The 17,135-nt window shown below is 47.3% G+C and overlaps 1 protein-coding gene across 2 annotated transcripts in view; it reads right to left on the bottom strand.

The window, feature by feature from the left end:
• Positions 1-17,135, bottom strand: part of SPRYD3 (SPRY domain containing 3) — a 450,311-nt gene that overhangs the window by 256,113 nt on the left and 177,063 nt on the right. For both annotated transcript variants that reach the window (XM_069653343.1, XM_069653344.1), the window contains exon 5: positions 6,489-6,624. In XM_069653343.1, coding sequence (XP_069509444.1) covers positions 6,489-6,624 — 136 coding nt within the window. The remainder of the gene's footprint in view (positions 1-6,488; positions 6,625-17,135) is intronic.

Genomic DNA, 17,135 nt, shown 5'->3' with positions numbered 1-17,135 from the left:
ACAAGTAAATGTGTTGTTACTTAGAGAGTTGTCACTTAGACTAAAGGGACGCAAAGTGCCTTTGCAGCACTCCACTGAAGGTGGCTTGTGCTATGCTGTAAAAGTAAAGGTCAACTAATATGGGACACACATGCCCTGCACTTGCAGCCATGTTGACTGACCAGTGCACCCCAAATGAAAGGAGTGAAGTAGCCGAGTGAGGCAAAAAGAGCCTCATTACTCCCTCCACCCCCCAAAAAGCTAGGATCCAGACAGAAGGCAGATAGACTGTGGGTCTCCCTTGAATTCAATGGAGAGAAACCATTTTTAACAAAAAATCAAGATACTGCACACGTTTTAATAGAAAATGGAAACAATATTGATGCAACAAGAAAAACGAATCCTCCCCAACAAGTTTTTCTTTGGCCAAAACAAAAAGTAAATTTTGGATCAAGGTGTATTCAGCACCCAAGAGCTAGATGTACAAGTAGGAACATTTTAGCATAGGGTATAGGAAAGAGCAAATGCCCACTTGTCAGTCATGACAGAAGAACAAGTTACTTAGCAACTGGTAATGTTCTTTCGACTGGATGTTCCTCCAACGTATTCCACATCTTTGACATGTAATGTCCACACCTGTGCACTTCAGAAACTTTTTCAGCAGAGGGCGTCCGGCGTCGATGACGTCGGATCGATGTCCCTCAAAGGCCTCCGTCGAGGGTGATGTCACCGGATGTTCTAAATAGGACGAACGGCGCCCATAGCCTCAGTTTAAGTTTTTTCCCTCAGAACGTGTGGCACCAGTCTCATGCTTCCTTGACTGCACATCATAGCCTTGCGGAAATGTAAGCTGCAATCGCATAGGAAATTCTCCAGAGGGGCAGGCTGGGAGGGCGATGTGGAATATGTTGGAGGAACATCCATTCGAAAAAGCGTTAGCAGTTGGTAAGTAACTTGTTCTTCGAATGGATTGTCTCCTCCAACCTATTCCACATCCTTGACAGACTCCCAAAGCAGTACCAGTAAATGGAGGGGGGAAAAGAATTTAGAGTACCCAATTAGATTGCGGAATAAAGAACCGCCTTCCCAAAGGCCATATCCTGACCATGGATCGTATCCAGGGAGTAATGTACACCACGCTGGAGAGCGGAAGTAGCCACGCCCCTAGTGGAATGACCTCGCAGCCCTTCAGGAGGTTCCTTAGCTGCCAATTGGTAACACTACGTAATGGTGAGGATTATCCATCTGGACAAGGTCTGTTTGTTAACAGCCTGGCACAATCGGTGTCCAGCATATCCTACAAAGAGTTGATCATCCACTCTGACCCTGGACATCCTACAAATGTAAAAGCTCAGAGCTCTCCTAGGATCCAACCAATGGAGTCGCTCCTCTTCCTTACCAGGATGAGGAGGATAGAAAGATGGGAGAACCACCTTCTGACTCAAATGAAATTCAGAAACTACCTTAGGTAGAAAAGAAGGACGTACCCGCAGTACAACCCTGTCCTTGTGAAACACAGTAAAGGGTGGCTTAGAGGAAAGTGCCTGCAATTCACTCACTCTGCGAGCGGAAGTAACCGCAACCAAGAACACCGTCTTGAAGGACAATAATCTCAAAGGACAAGGGTGCAAAGGTTCAAATGGAGCACCCATGAGAAATTTCAAAATCAAATTTAAATCCCAAACCGGCACCTGGAAAGGGGACAGCGGGAACACATTAGTCAGTCCTTTAAGAAATTGAGTAATCAAAAGAATCTTAAAGTAAGAACATTCTTTACACAAGAGCTTAAAGATAGACAGCGCCGCCAGGTAACCCTTAATGGTACCCACTTGAAGGCCACTGTGGGCAAATGAAACTAAGACAGACAAAACCATAGGAATGGAGCACTGAAAAGGATCATCAGTCACAGAACTTACGCCAACGGCAACGGTACAGGGATTTTGTTGCAGGCCGCCTGGCCGAAAGCAACATCCCCATCACGTCATCCGGGAGGTCCCAATACTTATACCTCAAACTTTCAGATACCACGCGTGAAGATTGAGTCTTGACCTCTGGATGGAGAACCTGACCCCCCACGCCCTCGCACGCGAGAGCAGATCCTCTCGGTAGGGAAGACGGCGTGGAGGGCATATGGACATTTCTAGTAGTCCCGGTACCACGCTCTCCTGGCCCAATCCGGAGCAAAGAGGATCATGTGGGAACCGAACCTCTGTAACCTCTGCAACACTTGAGGAATGACTGGGACTGGAGGAAACGCGTACAGCAGCAGGAATGACCAATCCACTACGAACGTGTCTCCTAAAGTTCCTCTCGGAGGAAATTCCCTAGAGAAGGATCTCTTGCACTTCCGGTTGACACTGGTGGTGAAGAGATCCACTTGTGAGGTTCCCTGAAGGATGAAGATCTCCCGAAGGACTTCCTGAGCCAACTCTCAGCCGTGAGAGATCATACCCTGCCTGCTCAGAGCATCCGCCGCCGCATTTTCGTCTCCCGCAAAATGCACTGCCGAGATCCATATTCCCTGCTGGATGGCCCAGAACCAGAGCTGCATTGCCTCTCTGCGCAACGGGAGTGACTCTACCCCCCCTTTTTTGTTGAGGCAATGCATGGCCACTGTGTTGTCTGTCATGATCAGGACACTTTTCCCCCGCACAGACGGCAGAAAAGTCTTCAGGGCCAGCCTGATGGCCCTCAGCTCTAACAGGTTGATGTGGAGTTTGGACTCCGACGGAGACCAACGACCGCTGGCGGTCAAGTCGTTGGCATGAGCGCCCCATCCTGTGAGGGAAGCATCCGTCTCTACAGTCACCTCCTGCCATGGTTGCCAAAGTGGCTCCCCCTTCCTCATGTTCCCCTCGTTGGCCCATCACAGAAGATCCTGGGAAAAAGAGAGTGGAATTTGAACGGTATCCAACATCGTGCCTGAGAACTGCGACCACTGCATCCCGAGGACCCATTGCAGGGATCTCATTCTCAGCCGGGCCTCTGGCACCAGAAAAATGCAGCATGCCATGAGGCTGAGCAACCTTAAGAATTCGAAAGCCGGGAGACTTTGGAATGTTGAAACTTGTCCACCATCTGCACAATGTGATGAGCCCTCACCTTGGGAGGCGAGCACTTCCCCAAGGACGTGTCTAACACAGACCCGATATACTGGAGCTGTTGGGAAGGTGTCAGATGCGACTTCTTGAAATTGAGGGAGAAGCTCATCCTGTGGAGGGAGCGGCAGGTGAGACCAAGGTGATCCAATGCTTGCTCGGCAGAGCACGCCCGGATCAGCCAGTCGTCCAGGTAGGGGTAGACATGAATCCCCTCCACCCCCCTAGCCTGAGGTATGCCGCCACCACCACCATTAGCTTGGTGAAGACCCTCGGGCGGGGGTCAATCCGAACAGCAGGACCCGAAACTGAAAGAGCGAGTCTCCAGCCGCAAACCTCAGTACTTTCTGTGCTTGGGATGAATCGGCACATGAAAGTAAGCATCCTGTAGGTCCAGAGACACCTACCAATCCTGAAGTTGAAGGGCCTGGAGGACTTGAGAAAGAGTAACCATCTTGAACTTGTCCTTCCTGAGAAGTTTGTTCAACCAACGCAAGTCCAGGATGGGTCTCAATCCCTATTTTTTTTTTTTGGGGGATAAAAAAATAAGGGGAATACCATCTCTTGTTCCTCTCTGCTAGAGGCACCAGTTCTATAGCGCCTTTTCCCAGCAGGGTTGAGATTTCCTGCGCAGGGAGTGGATCAGGAAGCTTCAAAGAGAGTTTCCCCGGTGGATTGTCGTGAGGCCGTTGTAGGAAGGGAAGAGAGTAGCCGTGGGATCCAGCACCCACCCATCTGAAGTAATGGCTCGCCACTCTTCGAGATGCTGAGACAGTCTGCCCTCAACCGGCGAACCATGGGACATGGCCTCATGACTGTTTGGAAGCGGCTGCGGCAGTGCCCGAAGGTAAAGAGGCTGCTGCCTGAGCGGCTTTGGCACCTCCATTTCCCTGACCACCACAGGTACTTTTTCGCTAGCCCCTTTGACTGGCGGCCTTTCTCGTTATACCAAAGGAGGAGTAGTAACGAAAAGAACCTCCCCTCCACTGCTGTCCACTAGGACGAAAAAGGCGGAGGTTGATGCACAGCTGCGCTTAAAGATTTTGCTGCAGCTTTCGAGGTCTGCAACCTCTCAAGGCTCTCGTCAGCCTTGTTGCCAAACAAATGTGCGCCATCAAAGGGCATGTTCAGAAGACGGCTTTGCACATCCGGAGCAAAACCAGACGTCCACAACCACGCAAATCTGCGTATAACAGTGCTCCCAGGCATGGACCGGCTAACACCGTTTGCCGTATCCAAACCCGACTGATGGGATTCTCACAAAGCATCCTTGCCGTCTTGCACGAAAGCCAGGAAGCCATCCCTTTCTTCCCCCTCGGGAATATGCTCAGCCGCTAAAGAAACAGTTCCGCTAAAGAAACACAGTTCCACAGAGTGTGTGAGAACCTTGCTAAAGCACAAGTGGAGTGGGGCGAGTGGATAAATAGCTCGGGTAGCTAACTGAAGGGTGGTACTTTTTTGTCAAAGATTTATTAACAGCCAGAAGAGATTCCGGTGACTGCCAAGCAGCTGCCACCCTTTTCTGTAAGGTGAGATGAAACTGTAACACTGGGTCAGAGGACGGACCTTGATCTAAGATGTCCGTTAGATCATCCTGCACAAAGTCTTCAGGAGGACTGGACCAGCCCAGATACTCAGAGACCCAAGCCATGAGCCTCCTGTATGAAGACTCCGCATGAGCCCCAGGCTCAGGCCTACCAAATTCCACTTCCAGAGAAGTGTCCAACCGACTGGCCTCATGAAGGGGTTGCCTCAACCCCTCCAACTGACTGTCTCCAGAAAAAAATTGGAACCACATAAAGTTCACCAGGTTCCTCAAAATCAGACCTTTCTTCCTCTTCATATATGTCATCCAGAGGGAGTTGAAACCCTGGCCTGGGGACAGAAGAGGGCCTGGCGTCCAATACTGGCCTCGCAGACTTTACAGGAGCCTTCGTAGGAGGATCCACGACATCGGGGTACTCCAATGGCAAATTTTGGGTAAAAATCCCCAACGGCGTCAAGGGCGACAAAGGCTTCGACGCCGAGTGTCGACAATCTAAGCGTCCTGAGTGCCAAAGGCTTCAACGTCGACACTGGTGCCGACGGTGCCGTGGGCTGATAAGACGGCAAAGCGTCGACGTCCGAGTCGGACAGACATGGTGTCGACCAAGTTGACGTCAGTTTAAAGCCCTTAGTAGGTCTCGCTGGGGACTAGGACCGAGACCTAGAAGCACGTCTCTTGCGAGACTCTGAAACCTTGTCCGAATGGGACCTCGAAGGTTCCCGATGCGAGTCGCGTCGCGGACCCGAGCCCGAAGGCGTGCAAAAGCCATGGTACGAGACCGATCCTGGCCGGCTTCATTAGAAGGCACAACTGGACCCCCCTGTGATTGAAATATCGCTAACATTTGCTCCTTAAAGGCAGCCCATTCCTCCGGAGTCGAGGACTACATCGGGCATGCCACTTTCCTCGCGGCTCCATCCTCCAAGGAGAACGGGGAAGGCGACCGGTGACGGCACTTCCGCGAATGCTGCAACGAGGATGAAGAAGGGCGGGAACCACTCCGGGACCGAGAACCCCGGGCCTCTTCCCGACGCGGAGAGTCACCCCTTGAGTCGTCGATGGACACCCCTTCGGATTTCGACTTCGATTTATGGGACTTACTGGGCTTAGAGCCCCTACCTACATAGAGCTTCCCCTTCCGCAAGGCCTTGGCATTTAGCGACTGGCATTTCACCCAAACACCACAAACAAATGTGATGCGGGTCGGTGATCGACATTTTGGACTTGCAGTCACAGCAGGTCTTGAAGCCAGACCGCGGAGTCGGAGGCGTCAAAGAAAAAAGACAGCACAATGATGAAACACAAGAGGCACGCAGAGTTTCACGAAGCAGCACGTTCACGGAAAAAACTGAACTGAGACTACGGGTGCCGTGCGTCCTATTTTTAACATCCGGTGACGTCGCCCTCGACGAAGGTATTCAAGGGACATCGACCCGACGTTATCGACACAGGACGCCCTCTGCTGAAAAAGTTTCCGAAGTGCACAGCTGTGGACATTACATGTCAAAGATGTGGAATACGTTGGAGGACACAATCCATTCGAAATTGAATTACTTTCCAGTTATACCTCTAAGGGTGAAGACCTCCTCACACTCGTCCATTAAAACACTTGGAAGCTGTTGTCGGAACATATCTATGTGAAGCACTGTTCCCACGTGAAGAAGAGACAGAGATTGTATTACCAAAATTCAGTAATTGTTCCACTATGCTGGTTTTCCTGTCTGGCCTCCAAGTAAAGAGGTGGGCCATGGTAAAACTATGAGAAGTGCAAGCTTACTCACTAAATATGTCGATGGTATGGTTAACATCCCAAATGATCAAAACAGGTCGATTATAGACTAGCACATGTAGTTGATGGTACTCACCCGCTTTCCGTTTTTGGTGAAGAAAATCTGCGCAGTCTGAACCTCAAAGGACACTGGCTCAATTCCACAGCCAATCCTGTCTCCTGAACTGCATTTGGTTCCAAACTGTCGACCTTTGGCACGTCCGTTATAAAGCCTGTCAACAGTGGAGATCAGAAGATGTCAGAACACAAAACAATCAGGGTTGACCACAAAAAAAAAAAGTTGGCGGCCCAGACAAGAAATTAGTATTAACAAAGTTTAACTTAATACTATAGTGGTGGAATAAAAAGAATAGTACGATGACCAAAGAGAAGGAGAGTCTGCACATGAAAAAAAGACAAAGACAAGGACAGGCCAATAAATATGGAGTGATATTCACAGGTTGAGCAGTACAAGAACACATCAAAGGGGGAAAAAGAAAATAATAACCAATGGAGGTAGTGGGAATACTGCCAGGGAGTGAGGAACAATGCCATCAAGAAATCACGGTGAAAAGGAAAAGAACATCTCAAATGTACGAGGGTCTAGGGAGGGAGAGAGAAAAGGAGTGGCACAAGGGTAGAACCCCAATATGCCAGAACATCATGATAGGATGGGAGGACTCACAAAAATAAAAGAAATTAACAAGGGTAGAACAGCAAACGAAAGATAGCACACTGACCAGAGGCAATGACTACTCCAAGCAATAGCTTGTCTATAACTGATATGCAGGGTACTGAATCCCCATTGTTATAACTTTCCAGCAATAATGATAATGTATGGACTTAAAACATACTGCCAAGAAAGTATAGTTCCCTCAAAAACGAAAAGGCAATGCTATCTAAAATATCAAATGAGTGATCAGTAATTTGTGGTCATGATACATTATTGTGAGAACAAACTGTAAGAAGGGGACTGTTCCGGTAAGGTTGCGGTGTGACCTCCACTAAAAAGTTGCATCTTGGCTGGAGTTCCAAAGTGTCGTTAGGTAATACTGGAATTTGGCACCATTTGTCGAACATTGCTGATAGTTATGGCAAACAGAATCATGGTGTTCCGGATATCAATCTTTGGTAGTGACCGAAATGTCACCCTCTGTGCGTGTGGGCAATTCAAAACGTGGGACACAAAACTTGGCATACGAGGGACACAAAACTTGTAGGTATTTTTTGGTTATTTACCCACTGTGATGAATCTGATACTATCATTATGGTTTTCACAGGGAACTTCCCTCATGAGGCCAGGGTGAGGTAGACGCTTCCAGATCCAAACCCAGGGGAGGCTGTTTGTGGGAGGATCACATGAGGTGGAGGCAACCCTCAGGGGAGTAGGGTAGGCACACGAGATCATATAGAATATCCCACTCGCCTATTAAAATCTAACAGCTCCCCCCTTGTATGTATGACAAATACTGACTTAAAAAATCCAGTCATGACTGATATGTCCTTTCCCCATTTTCAGTAACCAAAACTGAGAGAAAAGGGAACTTTCAACATCCTGAAATCAATGGAATGACAAGAACTGATTTTCAAAGTCATATCTTAATGGCATATTGTAGTGGCTCCCTTGAATCACCCATAGGATCTACGGAGGATACCTTCCAACATTATAAATACAAAAGTCTCCAAGCACTGACTACCATTGCCATACATGTAAAAGTACTGTGACGAGAAAGCTGAACAGAGCAGTGAAGATCAGTGAAGGCCAGAAGCCCAAGGTGTGCTCTAGTGTTGGTGAAAGCATACCAGATGTCAGGAGATTTAAACTGGCGGACCAGCTGACAGTGAGATGCTTTCTGGAGAAATCTAGTCCTCTCGGTGTCGACCGAAGAACTGCAAGGCTGGTGAGTCGTCCGTGGAGTCAACCGGCTCACCGAAAGAACTGAGGGGAGCTGACTGGCAGGATAGCATACCAGGCAGAGTCAAGACAGAACAGAATAAACATAAGAGACTATCAAGTTTATAAGTGTGCGCAGTGCACATATGAGAAAATCCCTGGCAGAAGAGTATACCAGGCAGATTCAACACACAAGAATATACGTATAAGAAAAGCCCTGGTAAGAGACTATACTAGGCAGATTCAAGTTACAAGAGAAAATCCCTGGCAGGAGAGTATACCAGGCAGATTCAAGTCACAAGAGCATACATATGAGCCCTTTCATATGGGAAAACCCTAGCAGGAGAGCATACTAGGGAGTTGCAAGCTGCAAACGTGTTCATATAAGAAAGTCCTGGTAAGGAAGCATACCAGGCAAGGTCAAGTTGAACAGTGTGTAAAATACATCACCTAAGGAAGCCTTGCTAAGTTAAAACACATCAAAGAGGAGAGAAGACCTGGCAGGAGAGTACACCAGATATCCTACCAAGATGCAGACTAACAGCCAAGTTGTTTTGTATATCAATTGTGTTCTTGATCAAAAGACACCTAAGGAACTGATACTGTTGAAAGTATAAAACAGAGTGAGGAGAAATCCAGGGGAAGAGAACCACCCTCTGGAACCACGAACTCTATCCTTCCGGAACGTTTGTGTTGGAGTTACGCTTTTGTTTATTAAACATTTTTACACTACTCAAGGCCAAAGACATTTTTCTTTTCACCCTAGCGTTGATTTTCAGAATGTGAGGGTCATAATAGTTCTTTGGACACAGGACGTTTTGCTTTGGACATCTTGACATTGGACAGGCCCTTAGTTTTGTTTTGGGTAGGGAAACTCCTCTTAGATTAGGGAACAAGGGCATTTCCCAACCCCCTTTCATTTTAATAAATGTTTTTGGCACAAACCATGAATCCTGTGTTCGCATTTCATTCCCGGTTCCTCGCACCATTCATTGACTGCCAATTGCCATGCTAATTCCTATGGCATTCCCACCACTTCCTGACCCTCCCACCTAAAACACATCCTCCTGGGAGCTATTTGAGGTAGCTTTATCAAGCCTTCCCATCATACTTTGTGTGCAAAGTGCCTGTCAGTATTTTTTCAAAGCAGTCTTCTGAGAGTTAGTGACTTAATTGGAGCTGTAAACATGCTACAGTTGTAATAAAAAAAAATCTTAACCAGGTGTGCCACCAGCTGTTCCATTTATATGCGCTATGCCTGTCTTTCAGCGATGTACTGTTAAAAACAAAAAATGGCAAAGTCAACAGTTTTAATTTGTGTATAAGTATTAGGCATTTGCCTGGCACTACTATTATATGCCTAGGTGCTTGCACCATTTTGCAGTTGCTACCATCGATGGCCAGTTAATACTGCTACGACAGTGTGTGACAAATGCCTTTCCCGTGCCCACACAAAAGCCAAAGGAGGCCACCAGGGAGCATGAACAAAATGGCTGCCTGAACATAATGCTCTGGCCGCCCCTTTGCAATCACTGAGATGGAGCTGAGAGTCGACTTCTGGGAGGATGACGAAGTGGCACTGTACTGGACTGGGGTGGACAGGCCTAGCGCGGGGGATGCCTTGGGATCATGAAAGGCACCATCTGAAGCTGCGATGACCAAGAAGATTCCTGCAGCCCTGAAGTTCGCCAGGAGACCTGAGCCTTGAGATCGCCCGAGGCCTCTGTGCGGATCTCCCATGTTGGAGACACACCGGCACGTTGTGTTACTGTGGTAACAGGGGCCCGAGCCTGGTGAGGATGCCCTCCAACTCTCAGGCATGGGATGGAGTGAGGTGTGCGAGGAGCTCAACACAAGCAGACATGCAGGTGGGCCATGTCGGCAGTATGTCACGTGGTTGGAAGGATCAAGGGCCCTACAGTGGATAACATCCTTCGAATGTGATGTCCAGGGGAATCCGAGACAGTCTTGGTGAGATACTGCGCAACCGAGAGACAGTGTGAGCATCTCTTAGGACTCTCTGGGGGTGCCGGTGCCCCTAACCCTTGGGGCTCCCTCATACTACCGGAACACTGGAATATATTCCATGAGTCCTAGAAACTTGGGAGGTCTGGGGGAGGGGGTCTTCACGGCGCTGCCACCAGGTGCTAGCTTGAGGACCCGTTGTAAGGTAGAATTTTATTTATGTGCATAATCTAGAATTGCTTATGAAACATTGATTAAACCTGGGATTAATGAGGAGTAAACTTTCCTGACCTTCCAGCATATTTTCGAGTCTCGCAACTGAAGGTATTAGTAGACCACCTAGACCATCTCACCAACAAATAATGGGTAGCCCTGGAAAATGAAATCCTATTTGCGGTGCCACTTCATGAATGGCTCTGGGTTCCATGGCGAGTATTTCCAGTAGAATTCCGTCACATCCAACTTGAAGGTCCTTTGGGACCTCTGGAGAGAACATGCAGATATAAAATTGAGATTGTCGTGCCCTCTCCTCGAAGTGCCATTTGAACTCCCCTGATTAGAGACAATATTCCGGAACCGGGTAGATAACAAAAATGGTATGAACGAGGGCTAAGCAGAGTGGGGCATTATGGGGAAAAAAGGAAAATCATAGCGATCCAATAACTTGAAGAGCTTCTTAAGGTGGGACAATAATGCAGGCCAAACCTCTAAAGGATCAAAGGATTAGGGTTCAATGAGAATAGGACTTGGGACTGCAACAGGAAGAAGAGACTTGGCTTTGGATACAAAGATCAACTAAAACGGTCTCCTTATCCTCACAACATAGGCTTAACTCTTATCAAATTGCTCCATGGGTGGCAATTATCCCTGCAAGAATGACAAAGATGTATCCTTACGTAGACCCGCATTGTTGGAGTGGTTGTGGCGCTCATGGCACCTTTTGGCACAAGTGGTGGTCCTGTTCCCACATCCAATCCTATTGGCGGGAGGTTCTATCTTCGATACGAGGCCTGGACGGCCTGGAAAGAGCGCTTCACCCCCTGTTGGTTCTATCTGGCTTGGAGTGGGAAGGGGATCAATTTGTTCCTACAAACCACATGGCACATAACCCTCCTCTAGGCTAGGGTTAATATTGCAAGGGCATGGAAGAGGGAAGGGACCCCAACCAAACAAGAATGGATTACCATTGCAAGAGACATCTTTCTAATGGAGTCCCCAATACATCTGACCAATGAGACAAATGGCGCTATTAAGCAGGAATGGTTACGCTTCATATCAGAGTATATGTCAGGCACGGTATAGAACCTGAGGTGGGGATGGAGGAATGATTTCAGAGTCTGTAGAAATCAACCTGAAAACTTTTCATAAAGGGCATTGTGTTTACCAGGGTGTCGAGGGAGGGAATGGGGGGAGGGTTTGGTTGAAAATGCAGGTTACAATTATTAAGGAGTTAAGAAACAGCACATATAACAATGGTCCCGTTGTTGGTCATGGAAGATTTTTATAATTTTTATCTGGACTACAAAATCGGATATGCTTTATAACACTCAATAAAATTCTATATTTTGTTTTTAAAGCGCCAACACTGTTGTCATTGCCAATGCTCGTTTTTCTTTGCCACACGCACCACGCTCCCCGGCCTGCGTGTGCCTTGCTGCCTTCATTCTCCTTATTTTTTGCCTTGCACTTCTGTTCATGTGCCATCCATCATTGTGCAAGCATTTCCATGACCATAGGGTAAACAGGTAAAGGAATGGTCTCCTTCGTCCTTTGAAGCTCCTTTTGGAGCCACCACCTGCATCAGGACAGGTACTGAAAGACTTAGAATGCTTCAGTAGTAGGCAATTGCAGCCTTCGGTGCCCTTACCCCTCCTTAATGATTTGCTTCAATTAGTTCCCTTCTATTGGGCTTCAAAATACCCTAAGAATCGCCATTGTCCTCTACCGAGAACGCTCAAGTCTTTCCAACAATGCTGGGGGGCCTCTCTGATGGAGCATGAAAACATCTAAAAGGCTTAAATGTTAGGCTGTCCCAAAAGGCAAGGCATTTTAATAGTTGGGCTAGCTCTCAGGGAAAGCTGCAACTCACTGTTAACCCCTTTTATCACTGGACTCATGCATGTGATTGCTTTTCCTAACCTACGCAGACCAGGAACAAAGTCATCCGACCCTTCGCGACAACACTGTAAGAGAACATCCATAGCCTTTGCGAAGGTAGATGCAGCACTGTAAAACACTTTATTTTGCAGTGATCAACTTCTTTATTAGGCTCTATGTTAGGACAAATCTCCTAACCCACTGTGACTCAAAGTGGGTAACCTAACATTTTTGGTTTTCCCTCTACTGGTTAACAGACCCCATTTTCCCAGTGAGAGACCCATATTAAGACTTCTTGGCAATATAACCCTGTGCCTGGGAGTCCACAGAACCTCCAGGTCAGGGTGCTGCAAAGGTGACCCGAGTTCATTTCCCCAAGCAGGTGACTCTGTTCAGCGCCTTATGAAACACATTGACTGGTGGTAGACATGGGAGTCATTTTAATTAGGAGTTAAGGGAACTAAGGCTTTTTCCACGGCCTCCATTTACATGCCAGTCTGGATTTAGAAGTTCAGTGGGACGCCACAACCAATGTGCGAGGACCAACATTTAGGAATATTTCCTCTAAACTTTGTGGTCACGGTCTTTAGGTATGTCCTCCTTCCTAAGGTACCAGGGATTCCCTTACATTTCACCACACTCTCCAAGTGGTGAAATGGCAGAGCAAACAGGCTTAATTCTTAAGGAGGTGGTTAACAGGAAAACTACACACTTTTCAACAATACTCAATGAGAGATTGCTCCCACTCAATAAGTTTGTAGAATGCATGAGATAAAGCACTAGAGTAAGAGGTAGGTACATTTTACAAAACACATATGCAACACTGCAGCAGGTAAGCAGCACATTTTCACAAGTTCTTAAAAGTTGAGAAATGTCCTAGAGAAATGTCCTATAGAACATGCAGTAACAGGCAAGTACAATGCTTTCCTATCTGGGGTAGTAAGGAGTTTCTTAAAAGGCCAAGGGCAACCAGTGTGTGCAGTTTTGGGCAGGCTTTTACAGAAAGGAGAAGTCGCTGGAGTTCAGCTGGAGTTTAGGCTATAGAAGATCCATGGTGTGAAAGCAGGGACACCCAATGAAGATCCAGCTGGAGAAAAGACATGTCAACAGCGCAACCAGCAATACCCTGGGCTCCAAGAAGCAGTTGTGCAGCAGGCGAATTTTCGGTTTCCAGGAGCGGTCAATGTACATGTTTGGAGGCCACCGAAAATTCCAGGAACGACACACTGGAGCATTAGGGACCTGAAGACTATTGATTGTTAAGGACACTTAACAAAGATTCAGCTCCCTCCAGGTCGAGGATCTGTGCCACAGGAGCAGAAAGGCGAAGAAGCTGCATTCAACAACAGTAGACAGTGATGCAGGGTTCCTCCTTCGTCATCGGGCTCAGGATTTGACTTTTGAGAATGGGGTCAGCTTGAGAAGACACAAGGTTAGGATGACAGAGTCGCCCAAAGAGACCCACCAGAAAGGGCACATAGTTATTAGTGTAATTTAAGAACAAAGGGCAATCTTGGACAATCTGTGGGAGACCCAGGATCAGCTGCAGTTGCAGGCTTCTTTGGGTTAAATTCCTCAGAATCAACAAGGTGCTAACGCAGCGCTGGGGAACAAACATTCAGAGTGTGCTAATGAATGAAATAAATGTTTCTAAGGAGTCCCCTTGTAAATGTTCACACAACGTTCCGTGTCCTTAAGGGAAGCAGTCACCCAGTGGGCCAAGTCAAAATATCTTTCTTTTGTGATCCCTCAGTTTCTCAAGGTATTGATAAGGAGTCTTACCAAACTTCTAAGTCAATCTACTCTTCATACACTCAGAATCCTCTTGATCAGTCTTACTCGGTTTCAGTAGTACACTCAGTCATCTCAAATGAATTTAGCCATAAAAAGATATCACTCCCCTCCTTGTACTCCCTCACCAAACTCTTGGGGAATTGGAGGGAAAGGGCTGACCTTTTGCCACCCCCTACCTAGTTGGGAAGAGTCCTCTTGGCCTCGGCTTCTTCAAGTTCCATCTCCTTGATGTTAAGCTATAGCCAGGCATCCAGATAAATGTCAGGCCCTGTTACGTATGACATTATTTAAAATACAACACTTTTTATTTGTCCATGCCCACCATGTACGCACCAGGTCAGAGTAGAGGTCAGTGGAAAGAGCAAGTGACTTACAGAAACCAGAACACAACGTTTGTTTTGTATCTACATGGAAGAAATTGCAGGCCTTTGAAAACAGACCTTTATTCTCCGAACTACGTGCACTGAGCCTTTCAAAAATAAGCAGCATGCTTTTTTTCTGTTCAACTTCTGCTTTGTTTACATTGCTTCATTTTGTGTTTGATGATCATGGAGAGAACAGAAGCATTATCCATGGCTATATATTTTCCTATCACTTTACCTACATAACATCTAATTACATTTGGTCAGTATCATTTATAAGAAACACATTCTTGAATGCATGCTTGCATTGCACAAAGGTATTTTCCTGCGTTGTGTACACGTATAAAGCTGCAACTATGTGGTAATCTGTAGGATAATGTTTTCCAACGACTGTAATACATTATTTGAAGTCAGATATCATTGCTATTTAGCGCTGTTTTATTTTAATGTTTTCTCTTCATTTTCAAGTTTAGGCATGTTTTCTTTGCTTGCCACATACCTTTTACACATAAGCAAAATGTCATACACAAGTTCGTTCAATAAGGCCTCTACCAGGTACCTGCGTTTATCCCATCTTTGTGGATATTGGAAGTTGTCCTTTAGGTCCTGGAAGGGCAACTTCCAAGAATTCTGATTGTGATGTTTCATGGTCGTTCTGGTTCTGCCGCCCCACTCCTGTTAGTTCCAATTAGGATATGGGCGTCGCTCGCCCCTGTGGTTCTTTGGTTACCCCCTTGCTAGCTACGGACGTCTGCGGCCCTTGCAGTTTCTTGTTTCAGTTCTCAAACGTTGTATTCTTCTCTTTCTTTGGCCTCGAGTAGGCTATAGGCTTCTTCGGCATGGTTGGTGGTGACTTTTCGGAGGCTGCAGGCATCTCTCTGCCCTTCAGCACCTTGATTAGCCTCTCGCAGGCTACGGGCCTCAGTGCCCCTCCTGGTTTCCCGATTCAAACGTTGTGGACAATCAGCTCGCTCACCTCTTAAGTTCCAAGTTATGGGATCTTCTAGCCCCGGCAGATTGTTGCTTGGCCCCTGGCAGGCTGTGGGCTCTTCTAGCCCTGGCAGATTCTTGGCCTGCTCCTTGCAGGCTATTGGAGCATCTCGCCCCTGCTGTTCCTCAGTTGGCCCTTCTCGTGCTATGGGCTCCTCTGGCCCCGGGTAGTTCTTAGGTTCTCCCATCCTGGGCTCCGGCACCGGTTAGCTTCCCCATGTGGGAATTGGAAGCATGGTGTCTCCATTTGCCTTTGCTGCCGTGAGGACGCTGCTCCCTGCTTCAGCGGTCCCGTGGTCCTAGGGGACTCAGAGCTCCGATATCCTTCTCCCACCTAGGTGTATGTCTTGCGCAGGACTCTTCCCTTGCACGGCTCTGTTCAGCTGAGCTTTGTCCTGTTCGGTGGATGTTCTCCTCCTTTTTAGCTCACTGGCTGATTATATGGTCCTCCCTGGAATGTAAGAAACAACATGGTTGGTCCAGGTTTTCAGTGAAAAGCAGCACCGTATACAGGTCGCAAACACAGTCTCTTACCTTCTAGGGACCCTGTACATAACGGTGCTGCTTAGTCCCAATATATCCTACAAATATGTCAAACTGTAAAGAAAGGGGAGATGAGAAGTTGCTGCCATCAGGGTAATGTTTGTCCCCAGAGGGGATGGTCACCCCCAGTAAGATCCGCCTTTCGCTGTCCACTAGGTAGGGTGTTTCATGGCAGGCTCACCACCCTATTCCCAAAGAGGGTGGATCCCCCTAGGAGAAGGACCAAACCCTCTGGATTTGGCACAATGGTCAGGGGTGTAAGAAACTCATGGTGGCAACAGTAAGACAGACACAAGTGATCACAGTTCAAGGATGTTTATTGAACTTTATAATGGGTGAGATAAACGCCTAATCTAAACCTAAATCAAAGATGGGAGCAAGCTGCGACCATCAAATAATAATAAGGCAGTCCTAGTGGAGTCTTGTCAGATAAAGGGCCTATACTAAAAAACCTATTGCCAATCGTTACCGCTAAGTTACAAAATGAGTGTGGGATAATGTTCACCAGAAAAGAAAGAAGTATTCACAAAATGATAATTCAGGATGGTATGGCCGAGTCTCCCATGCCCACGTTTTTAGGAGGAGACAAGGCAGGACTTCTGAGCACAGCACACTCCTGGGCCTCTCCAACACAAGGCTCACAATTCCAGTTCAACGATACCAGAACCTTCAGGGGTCAAGTCTCTTCTTTGCAAAGTCTCTAGCATTAGAACACCTGATGGATCAAAACAAACAACGTTTCATCAGTAATCTTGCACCTTGGACGATTGCTTCTTCGCCCCTCGGATCTCCCTCTGCCGGGATCGGATCCTTCTTGCAACTTGGGCCTCCCTCCGTCGGGTTCACTACAGCCTTTCAAATGCAGCTTGCAATATTCAAGAGCTTCAATGTCTTTTTAAACAACTTCTCACTGTGGACAACCCTCAGCCGGGTTCACTCGTCGACACAATGTTCACCAGTGTATTACTCTTCACCCCAACTCACAGGCATCCCTCAACCGGGTTCAAATACATAATTCACTTTACTTTATCACAATGCAGGATTCACTCGTTAGCTTTCCCTTTAGCATCCTTCCATCGGGTTCACATAGCCACCTTTA

This window comes from Ambystoma mexicanum, chromosome 3q, assembly GCF_040938575.1.
Source record: "Ambystoma mexicanum isolate Mex_15411 chromosome 3q, UKY_AmexF1_1, whole genome shotgun sequence".
NCBI classification, from domain to species: Eukaryota; Metazoa; Chordata; class Amphibia; order Caudata; family Ambystomatidae; genus Ambystoma; species Ambystoma mexicanum.
Note: the sequence above shows the minus strand (reverse complement) of the source record. Positions and strands in the feature narration are given on the sequence as shown.